The 10,000-nt window shown below is 54.8% G+C and overlaps 4 protein-coding genes across 4 annotated transcripts in view; 2 read left to right on the top strand and 2 right to left on the bottom strand.

The window, feature by feature from the left end:
- GUITHDRAFT_141525 (hypothetical protein) overlaps window positions 1–1,404 on the bottom strand; it is a gene marked incomplete at both ends in the record, with an annotated part of 2,951 nt that extends 1,547 nt beyond the window's left edge. The window contains 10 exons of the mRNA XM_005828976.1: window positions 199–234; window positions 258–341; window positions 519–590; window positions 636–761; window positions 824–872; window positions 1,072–1,096; window positions 1,146–1,207; window positions 1,253–1,275; window positions 1,321–1,380; window positions 1,402–1,404. Of these exons, the coding sequence (XP_005829033.1) occupies window positions 199–234; window positions 258–341; window positions 519–590; window positions 636–761; window positions 824–872; window positions 1,072–1,096; window positions 1,146–1,207; window positions 1,253–1,275; window positions 1,321–1,380; window positions 1,402–1,404 (540 nt within the window). The remainder of the gene's footprint in view (window positions 1–198; window positions 235–257; window positions 342–518; window positions 591–635; window positions 762–823; window positions 873–1,071; window positions 1,097–1,145; window positions 1,208–1,252; window positions 1,276–1,320; window positions 1,381–1,401) is intronic.
- Window positions 1,405–2,636: 1,232 nt separating this feature from the next.
- On the top strand, window positions 2,637–6,126 carry GUITHDRAFT_111907 (hypothetical protein; the record flags this gene model as incomplete). The annotated part of the gene is made up of 21 exons (XM_005828977.1): window positions 2,637–2,713; window positions 2,768–2,799; window positions 2,848–2,917; window positions 2,965–3,047; window positions 3,097–3,212; window positions 3,260–3,319; window positions 3,378–3,448; window positions 3,498–3,597; window positions 3,671–3,718; window positions 3,771–3,873; window positions 3,931–4,008; window positions 4,052–4,087; window positions 4,133–4,187; window positions 4,315–4,351; window positions 4,407–4,475; window positions 4,658–4,714; window positions 4,887–5,103; window positions 5,387–5,588; window positions 5,783–5,825; window positions 5,867–5,924; window positions 5,981–6,126. 21 exons carry the CDS (start codon window positions 2,637–2,639, stop codon window positions 6,124–6,126), a joined length of 1,758 nt encoding a protein of 585 aa, XP_005829034.1.
- A 773-nt stretch (window positions 6,127–6,899) lies between these two features.
- On the bottom strand, window positions 6,900–8,610 carry GUITHDRAFT_141527 (hypothetical protein; the record flags this gene model as incomplete). Its single annotated transcript, XM_005828978.1, has 10 exons — window positions 6,900–7,004; window positions 7,060–7,107; window positions 7,152–7,304; window positions 7,394–7,436; window positions 7,589–7,616; window positions 7,666–7,696; window positions 7,865–7,932; window positions 8,168–8,234; window positions 8,281–8,437; window positions 8,534–8,610. 10 exons carry the CDS (start codon window positions 8,608–8,610, stop codon window positions 6,900–6,902), a joined length of 777 nt encoding a protein of 258 aa, XP_005829035.1.
- A 1,145-nt stretch (window positions 8,611–9,755) lies between these two features.
- Window positions 9,756–10,000, top strand: part of GUITHDRAFT_111909 (hypothetical protein) — a gene marked incomplete at both ends in the record, with an annotated part of 3,377 nt that continues 3,132 nt past the window's right edge. The window contains one exon of the mRNA XM_005828979.1: window positions 9,756–9,830. Within this exon, the coding sequence (XP_005829036.1) occupies window positions 9,756–9,830 (75 nt within the window). The remainder of the gene's footprint in view (window positions 9,831–10,000) is intronic.

The raw sequence follows: 10,000 nt of genomic DNA on the forward strand, positions 1-10,000 counted from the left end.
CCTTCCTCTGGGAGTGCCACGTCACCAGGTAGACGAGCAGCACCTGAATCACCTGGCGTACGAGACCCCGCGCATGTTGCGAGGGATGGATTCCATGATAGTCGGCTCTCTGCCCCACCCGCCCAGCTCAGTACCAGCAGAGGAGACTGTTGTAGAGTGTTCTTCTCACCTCCCCATGGCAAGCATCAGCTTCCTCACATGACCTTTCTTCATGCCCAAGTCCAACATGTCCGCCTGTAGGAAGAGAAAGTTCTCACGTGCGGCGTTGCCCGCGCCCTCCTCCCCACCTCCGTCATCGTGTAAACAGAGTCCATCGTGTCCCAGCCCTCTTCCTCAAACGCCTGCAACGTCACGTCATCTGAGTGCACACTGAATTTCCTGGCATCATCACTTCACTCCATTCCATCATCTCCATCAACCTTGCAATCATCATTATCATCATCATCGTCATCATCACCACCACCACCACAACCATCTTCATCAACATCACCATCCCCATAGCCATCTACATGTACAACCTTGGCGTATTGAGGAAGACCATGATTTGTGAGCCACTCCTCCACTTCGTTTCGATTCTCAACCTCCTCCTCCTGCCCAACGATTCAACCAGCACACAAACCAAAATCAGCCATCACCTCCTCCTCAGCCTCCGGCTCGTATTTTCGGCCAGCAGCATTTCTCTTTCCTTCCTCTTTCAATTCTCGCTCGAACACAATTTCGTCATTGTGTCTCTTTGCCGGCACTTCACTGACTTCTGGGAGCTGGCTCGATTCCACAGCACACCGTCAGCTCGCCATTGGCTTGTTTGACCTGGCATGCTCACCCTGTGGGTTTTCTCGTTCGGAGCCCTTCCTCGATCTTTCTTGTTTGGTCTTGAAGACATTTCAGATATGTTGAACGAAGGAAGTGAAGTAGAAGGGAGGCAGGCGGGCAGCAGGAAAGTAGGAAGGTGGGAGTAGGAGGAGGAAGGGAGAGGGTGAGAAGGTGAGAGGGGAATAGGAAGAGAGGGAGGGAGGAAGGAAGAGAGGTAGGAAGAGAGGGAGGGAGGGAGGGAGGGAGGGAGGGAGATACCTCCCATCCTTCTTCCCCTTGTCATCTAAAATTCGTGTTTACACCATAGCAGCAGGCAGAAGCAGGAGAGATACCATCCTTTCCCCATCGCAGCGTGTCTTTCACCTCCTCAGGATACTCGGCCTTGCCCTCTCCTCTGATTGAGGGGTCAGTCGATGACCAGACTACACATGCAGGTTACTTCTTCCGTCTTTCCATGTATTCCTGCAGGCAAGTCAGAGCAAGGCAGTGGACAACTTTACTTCGCACCTCGTACTCCTTGCTTCTCGCGGCTGCCTTCTCTTCAGCTCTCTTCATCTCCATTTCAGCCTGTAGAAAACATTCACTGACCATGGCGAGGTGCAGAGGAGCTGGATGCCTGTTTGATGTAACTGAACCGCTCATCGTGGTTCTCCTGTCATCGAGAGGAGGGTGAGAGAGCGAAGGATGACGATCAACGAGCGTCAAGTAGGATGAGACCTCGGGGTCTTCTTGCCCGTTCTCCGGTTGAGCCCCTCCACGAAGCGAGGCTACCCTGAGCGTGTTCCAACACCGCAGACAGGTCAACCCTCTTGCTTTCCTGGTGCTAGCGATTGGCTGGAAGCATGGTGTCGGTGCAGTACCACAAGCATGGTAGCACCCCAAGGAGAACACAATGGTGGCAAGGAGTCTTGAAGGTAGCATCGGAGACCGATCGCCTGGAGGGGAGCCATGTGAGGATAGACAAACAGGACGAGCAAGAGCATTCTCATTTCAACTCTCCCTCAATGCATATCTATATCAGAATTTCTTCCAATGCCCTCTGATTAGACCCTTCACCTCACCCTATCTCCATTTCCCCCTCTCGTCCTCCCTCCATCTCAAAGCAACGGCCTTTTGCTCTTGCCCTTGATCTCAGGTGAGCTTCATTAGCCAGTGAAGATATAGAAGTAGTTCCATTCTGCCTGCATTCTCTTGTCGCATCCTTTCATTCCTCTCTGTCCTCCTCCTCCTCCTCCCCCCCCCCCCTCCTTGTCCTCTCCCTAGCCCTCTGCATTCCCCCGTCTGCCACAGCTTCTAGACACCCCCTCAACTCCTTCACCCCACCCCCCAACTTGATTTGTATTGAAAAATTACCCCTACCTATCTCTGACAAAACTACGGGTGAACATAACGATTACAAATTGAAAAGGGGTAGTCTGGTCTACTGACACCCCCACCCCCTATCTAGATGCCATGGTTTTGAGATTTCAAATTGTCTGCAACCACGAAAGATGGATGACCGTATTCCAGAATCGCATCATTACTCAATGCTCCTCCTGGTACAAAGCAGGACACCTCCTGGGCCCGCCTCGAGGTATTTAAAGAAAAAAGTCAAGATGAACAAAAAAAAGGTGATGGGGAAAGGGAAATGGAATTAGATCAGCACAGGAACATGCAGGAAGCTGGCTGACCGTCCCATCCTCCTAGCAGTGACCGAGTAAGCTCCTCCTCTACAGCCGCTGTGACTGTGACCGCGCTGCCCGGCCGGGCTCCCGGTCCCCAACACCGGCGAATCTCCAACCCTTCATTCGCTCACTTTCGAACAACAGTCTTGCAACTGAAAGATGGCAGCAAAAGCCGCGAAAGCCGCACAACGAGTGGCAGAGGAGCTCGCGAAACATGAGAAGGAGTATCTGCCATGGTGACAGTGACTTATCCTTCATGTTTCTTGGGCCATGATAGCTGTTGCATGCAGGCATCAGAAGTGCGATGAGACCAAAACAACAGGTGGAAACAAGCACATGTTGACATTGCAGGCTGAAGTATCGGCTACAGGGGAGATGAATCTGCTGGTTGCAATAACAGTTCCAGCGTCGGAGAAACGACATTTGCATGGCTACGACAAGTGACTGGTTAGATGTCGAAAACTCGGTCTTGATAGTGATGTGACAGGACGGATGTCTACGACCTCGACCTGCTGCTCAAACCCAACACCAACTTCTACCACAAGCATGTGCGAGAGCATCAGGAAGTCTGTGAGGATGAATGTGCCCCTGAGAGCCTTGAAGGATGATGTGAATTCAGCTATGAAAGAACTTCAAGAGATGAAGAAAGAAATGCGAGACGAGCTTCAAAACACCTTGTTGTCAAGCTTTCTAGGCTCCTACAGTGAGAACTCGAAATGGGAAAATCACGACGATGTAAGGCTCAGCCCATGTCGCCTGTTCTGTGATGAGCGTCTGGGCAGACGTGGAAGGACTTGACGGGCTGGGAGGAGCAGGCAGTCTTCGACGACATCCTAGAGCTGGTTCGTTAGCTGACAGCCAATGACTCTTTCTAGCTCGTCGACTGACCATCGGCTCCAGATCGTCGAGGAGTTCATGAGGACCTGGTCAAGGGTAGACTTCTCGACTTGGAGGAGCACAGATGATACAAGGTCCTGCCCACTCGCCGTGTCCGGTATGTGACGTCACCGAGTGCTTCAGCGTCAGGACGGTGGATGGCACCGAGCTGATCCTTCAGTACGGCGAGAAAGGAAGAGAAATGATCAGCTTCTGGGCGGGGGCACCGGAGGTCATCCAGGAGGTATGAGCTGCGTTTCTGTTCCTTGTTGCTCCTTCTCCTTTGCCTCACGGTCCTTTGCCTCCTCCTGCTGCAGATAGCGAAAGGGACGGAGGAGAAGAAGGAGATTTTCAACATCCAACAGGTGGAGATTGGACGTCACTGCTCTTCCCGAGCTGAGATCTAGAGCCGCACAGCTGTTGACGAGTGCTAGCCGCATGCTGGCTGGGGAGGAAAGGCCGAACGGAGTGTTTGAGAGCATGGAGGGTCAGTTCCAGCAACACAACAGGAGGAAGGAAGGTGGAGCTCGAAATAGCTGCCCTTCTTCCTTGTTGACTCATCACGTTGCCCTCGCAGACGGCTCCTGTCCGGACTTTCTTCCCCCCTGGGCAATAGCTGGGCCTTACTCTGAGATTCACCGATGGTTCTTCCAAGGTCACTCGAACGAGCCCACTACCTCGTCTCATCCTCGTGACAGGGACTGGGACTACGACGCATGTTGTCTGCAGCGGAGGTGAAGGATGATCAGCCTGATGATTGTGATGACTCTGCTTCGCAGTCGTTGAGCAGTGGGACCAGGAGGACGTTACAGGAGACTTCTGCTTGACGGACAGGTTGAAGTTAGCTATGCGCTCTCCTCTTCCTCTCTCCATTCTTGCTCCTGCTCTTGCTCCTGCTCCTGCTCCTGCTCCTGCTCCTGCTCCTGCTCCTGTTCCTGTTCATTGCCTCATGGTTAAGTAGAGAACGAATGTACCTCAAGCAGGCTCTGCAGCTGACGGTAATAATGGAGGAGAGCATTTCTTGTCAACGTGGCTGAAATTTGGACTGGTCAGGTCAAAGCATCTCGACGAGATTTGTACAAGTTCCCTCTAGATATTCGAGAAATTCACCTTTTGTCAAAGGTCCTCGATCATTCTTGCTCATACTGATACTTCGACCTCTTCTCTCCATCATGATCCTACTTCTACTTCTACTCCTCCATCTCTCAGCTCAACATTCATTCTCTTCCTTAACCTCTCCCACTTCATACTTGTTCGATTCATTTCCATGCTCATCCCCGTACCTTCTGATTGCTCTTCTTTAGATCAAGCAACATGTGGAGGCTGGTCCGTGGCATAATCCAGCTCTGGGAATCTTTCAGGTCTGCAGAGAGAAAGGCAGAGGACCAAGTGCGGAGGAGGAGGAGGAGGAGGAGCAGCAGCAGCAGCAGCAGCAGCAGGGTAGGTATGGAGGCAGAAAAAGGATCAAGGAAAGGAAAGGCAACGGGATTGGGTCCTTGACAGCGAGCTGACTCTGTTCTCCCGCGTGTTCAGTTTCGCGTCAAGTCCTTGAAGAAGAGGATGAGGAATTGCGTCTTTTTCAGCAAGTGCCTGGAGACGCTGCCGCAGGGCTCGGTAGCCGACAAGGTCCCCGCACGGCCCGAGGCATTCGAGGAGGAGATACCCCTGGACCCCCTCCCTCCCAACCTCGAGAGCCTCCAGAGGGACCAGAATGAAGTCATCGAGTTCTACAAGTACGGCAAGAAGATCGGTACTGGACGCTCTTTCCTCCCCTTCTCAACCCCCTCTCTCCCTTCCACTCCCCTCTCCTCTCCTCTCCCCTCCCCCTCCTCTGCTTCCTTCTTTTTCCCTCTCCTCTATCTTCTCCATCCTCACCCTCCCCTCCTCCTTGTAAGGTTCGTCCCTCCCTCGTGCCCCCTCCTTCCCTTCCTTACATCAAACTTCTCCTGACTCCTCCTCCTCCTCTTTTCCCACTTTTGTTCCAATCCCTCCTCCCCCCATCTTCCTCTTCCTTTCTCACCTCACACCTCCAGGAGCGATCCGAGCCAAGTATGTCCTGGAGGATCGCTTCCGGCTCCTGGACATGATCGAAGAGTTCACCCCCGACTTTCTCTCCTCCTTCAAGACCATCGGCCTCGACTCTGACGGGCAGGATCACACCATGAGCTCCAAGACTTTACAGCACATCACCGACATCACAGCGCTGGCTATGGATCTGAGCATGCCAGACTACAGGTACAGCCTCCCTCTCCCCCTCCATCCATCCTTCCCTTCCCTCTCCCCCTCCCCGTGCTCCCGCGCACCTGTTGGTTCCTTCCTCCCTTGTTCGTTCCCCTGCCCTTCCTTACTGACCTTCTGCTCTCTCCCTTTCCCCTTCGCTCCTCTGCTCCCCTCCCCATCTCTCCCCCTCCCCTCCTCTTCCCCTTCAGAGAAGACTTTATTGCTTGCTTCCTCAAGACTCAACTCGAGGAGGTCCTCTGCACTCTTCCTCCTCCTCCTCTCATGTTTCCCAGCTCATCGGCCCCACCTGGCACATCATCGTCGGCCGATCCTTCGGCTACAGCATCGCGTGTGAGGCCCGCCACATGTGCGAGTGAGTCCTGCTAGCAGCTCTTGACAGGGTGCAGACCAGCTGGGGGAGGTGGACGAGAGGGATGAGGGGAGGGGAGAGAGGGATGGGAAGAACGAGTGGGAGCTCAGGTATGTCTGCAGGTTCAGGATGCGACATTTGGCGATCCTCGTGTGGAAGTCGGAGCCGGAGGAAGCGTCTTAGCGCTTCGTGCGAGAGACGTTGAGGATAGGGGTCGGGTCGGCTGGTGGAGGGTCAACAAAAGCAGCAAAGGACAAGCTGAGGAAAGGAGGAGGAGGAGGAGGACGAAGAGGAAGGGGAAAGGGGGATGGAGACCTTGGGGGAGTGGAGCGGGGAGAAAGAAGCCAGGAGGCCGAAGCAGAAAGGAAGGAGGGGAGGGGGGGAGGGAGGAAGCAAAGGAGAAGGAAGGATGTGAGGACTGGAAAGAAGAGAGAAAGGAGGGAGAAAGGAGGGAGAAGAGGAGAGAAAGCTTACTTGGCCAGTTCCGCAATGATTCCTCGACGCCTGAGCAAGTCAATCAGTTCACGAGCTTCTCAGAGTTCGACGTCACCGGGGAAGTAGAGCAGATCCATCATCCTCTCCTGCAGTTGACACCCATCAGTCCCCACCTCCACCCCAGCACAGGCTGCCACCCTCCCCCCGTCACATGTTTCTCCCCTTGACCAAACATCCTCCTCCTTCTGCGCAATGTCCTTCCCTCCTCCCTCCCTCCCTCCCTCCCTCCCTCCCTCCCTCCCCGCTTGCCTGCCTGCCTGCCTGCCTGCCTGCCCTTCACTTTCTTTCTTGTGCTATCCTCTTCCATCTCCTCCTTTCTATTAACTCCCTTCTCTGTTCCCCTTCCTCTACAATCTGCTCGCCGTTTCCTTCTTCCTCGTCTCCTCTTCGACACCATCCTCACCTCATATTTGGGATCGAACTGAGGGTTCTTCTCGAACTGAGGGTCGTACTGCAACTGCTCAGGAAGATTCAGCTCTTCCTCCCCCTCCTCCTCGTCCTCCTCCTCCTCCTCCTTCACACGCCTCGTAGAAGTTGGTGGCGACTCGAAAAGGAGTGTAGCCCAGCTGCCAACATCGTGAGGATCAGCTGTGGTAGAGCAAGGGTTGATCAACAACTCACCGAGTTGGTGACGTTGACATGGGCCCCGGCATCCAGGAGCAGCTCGACCTGAGTAGAACCTCAGCTGGAGTTTTCGGGCCCTCGGGCCGTACCATGTCGGGGTCGAGAGTTTCTGCCGCATAATGCAATGGAAAACTTCCGGTCTGCCTCGCGACGATCAAAACCTCCTCCTCCTCCTGCTCCTCCTGCTCCTCCTGCTCCTCCTGCTCCTCCTGCTCCCGCTCCCGCTCCTTCTCCTGCTCCTCCTGTTTCATATGTCCTCTCATCAGGCTATCCTACTAGACTCTTGTCTTCCTTTGCTCCTGGCCCTGCTACTTCTGTTGGACTGCATTACCTGGTCCATGGCGTTGGGATCCGCTCCTGCCTCCAACAGTATCCTGCGCATCCAAGTTACCTTCTCCTGCCCCCCAACTCTCCTCCTGCTCATGCTCGTGCTCGTGCTCGTGCTCGTGCTCTCCTTCTCTTCCCCCCCAACTCTCCTCCTCTCCCTCCCCCTCTTCATCCCCGCTGGGCAGCAAGCACTTCTTACTTGGCTACCCCGAAGCACTCCGAAGAAGCTGACAATCCCAGGTCACTCAGGAAGGGAGGATAGCGGAGTGCGGTTACAGCTCGCGATGTGCAATCCCGATCGGTTTACCTGCAGGACAAACACGATGAGCGAGAAGCAATGCAGAGGGGAGAAGGAGAGGAGAGGAGAAGGGAAGAGAGGGCAGAGGACAGGCAAGGTGAGGCGACGAGGAGGGGGGAGGAGAAGGGAGGGGATGGAGGGAAGGGAAGGGGAGAGGAGAGGAGGGAACATTTTGACCTTTCCAGGATGTCGGATGTTGACGTCGATGCCTGCAGCAATGTACTCTCTGACGATTGTTTCGTTTGCTGCACAACGTAAAGCATTCAGCATCATCCACATCCACACATGTACATGCACACAGATGCATATTGATATCATCATGTACATGTACATCTACATAGATGCACATTCATATCATCTTCAGCTCCTACCCAAATCGCAAGCGTCAAAGAAGGGCTCATAGCTCGGATCCAAGACTGGCTCCACAATCGGCACATCGTCCTTTACACAAGGGACGCGTCAGGAACCCCCGACCCTCACGCGTTGAGCTAACAAAGTCAGGCTCGGGAAAGGGAATCCGTTTCTGACTGTCTATCCAATCCTTGACCTGTCAACATGTGTGAAGACCCACCGGGTGGCAAGGGAAGACCTACATTCCTGTCGCTCTGCTTCATGAACGAATGAGCTGCGTCCTCGCTCGCCTCGTCGTCGTCGTCGTCAACCCCTCCTCCTCCTTCCTCCTGACCCTCCTCGCCTCCCTCCCTCCGCTTTGATCGCCGGGAGATCTTCTCCAGGATCGGTTGGATGAAGCTCTCAAACTAACAGAAACTTCTCAGAAGGAATATCGGCTGGTACTGTAGGAGCAGGAGCAGTAGGAGCAGTAGGAGCAGTAGGAGCAGCGGGAACGGGAGAATCAGGAGCAGGAGCAGGAGCAGGAGCAGGAGCAGGAGCAGGAGCAGGAGCAGGAGCAGGAGGTCAGACATCATATACCTGCATCTCATCCTCTTCCGTCCAAGCCTGCTGCTCGTCTCCGCCTCCTCTCAGCAACAACACCATACCTCGACCGGAGCGTATGGTGATTCCACCACTAAGGCCGTGGTCATGCACAGGACCCGAGGAGGACGACGGGGAGGAGGAGGAAGAAAGGAGGAGAGAGATGAGGAGGAGGAGGCATTGGGAGGAGAGCGCAGGTCGGAGCAGGAGCAAGGAGCAGGAGCGCGTCGCTCCCTGCAAGCGGTCCCCGCCGACCCCACACGCCATGAAATTCGCACTTTCAAAAAACTCTTTGCCAGGGGTGGGTGAAGGCAGACCAGGAAAAATTTCCCCAGGGAAAGCAGCAGGGAAAGGGGAAGGGGAGCTAGGGACAGGGACAGGGACAGGGACAGGGACAGGGACAGGGACAGGGACAGGGACAGGGACAGGGACAGAGACAGGGACAGAGCAAGTGATCGGCAAGTCATCGCCGTAGCGTGCTCTCGTTCTGAATGATTCACGGAGCTCTGCTCTCGTTCTGTCGTCGTCTCTTCTTCACCTCCTTGTTCTGCATCCTCCCACATGCATTCGATTCATCGGACCTCTATCCCCGTCTCCGAGGACCTCTCCCTTGTCATCCCCCTTGTCATCTCCCTCCTGCTCTCCTTCCTTCACTCCTTCGTCCTGTCCCAAGACCTCTCGCCCTCCGAGGAGGAGAGAGTAGCACCCAGAGCTCGGAACTTCACTCGTCCAACCTCTACGATCCATTTCAGCGTGGAAAGACGAGCAAGGCGAGCAGGAGACCATGCTCTCTGCCTCTCACTTACCCTGCATGGTGAGATAGGCACGACTGGATCCGGAATTGGAGGAAGAGATCGAAAACCTCAACACAGCCTACATGTACGAGGAGGAGGTGCTGCTGAACAATCCACACGCCGTCTGCCCAAGAGTGAGGTGATGCAGAAGATGAGACGAGCTTGCGCTGGGGAGCCTATGGGTGGAGGGGAGGGGGTGGAGGGGATGGAGGGGTTGGCGGTGGTGGTAGAGGAGGATGGTTTTGATGATTCTACACAACAGCAAGCGTGATTTCCCCGACAAGACAGACAAGGTGAAAGTCTCCTGCTGCAATTGGAGGGAAGTGAGACAGCGCTGAAAGATGTGGGAGCTGGGCGATCGTTTCGAGAACATGCTGACCAATGACTGGACCAACATCAACCTTGGAAGCTTGACGGTGACCCGGAGGAGCAGGAGCAGGAGCAGGAGCAGGAGCAAGAGCAGGAGCAGGAGCAGGAGCAGGAAGAGGAGGAGCAGGAGCAAGAGCAAGAGCAGGAGCAGGAGCAGGAGCAGGAGCAGGAGCAGGAAGAGGAGGAGCAGGAGCAGGAAGATGAGGAGCAGAAGGAG

Source organism: Guillardia theta (assembly GCF_000315625.1).
Source record: "Guillardia theta CCMP2712 unplaced genomic scaffold GUITHscaffold_55, whole genome shotgun sequence".
Classification (NCBI taxonomy): Eukaryota; class Cryptophyceae; order Pyrenomonadales; family Geminigeraceae; genus Guillardia; species Guillardia theta.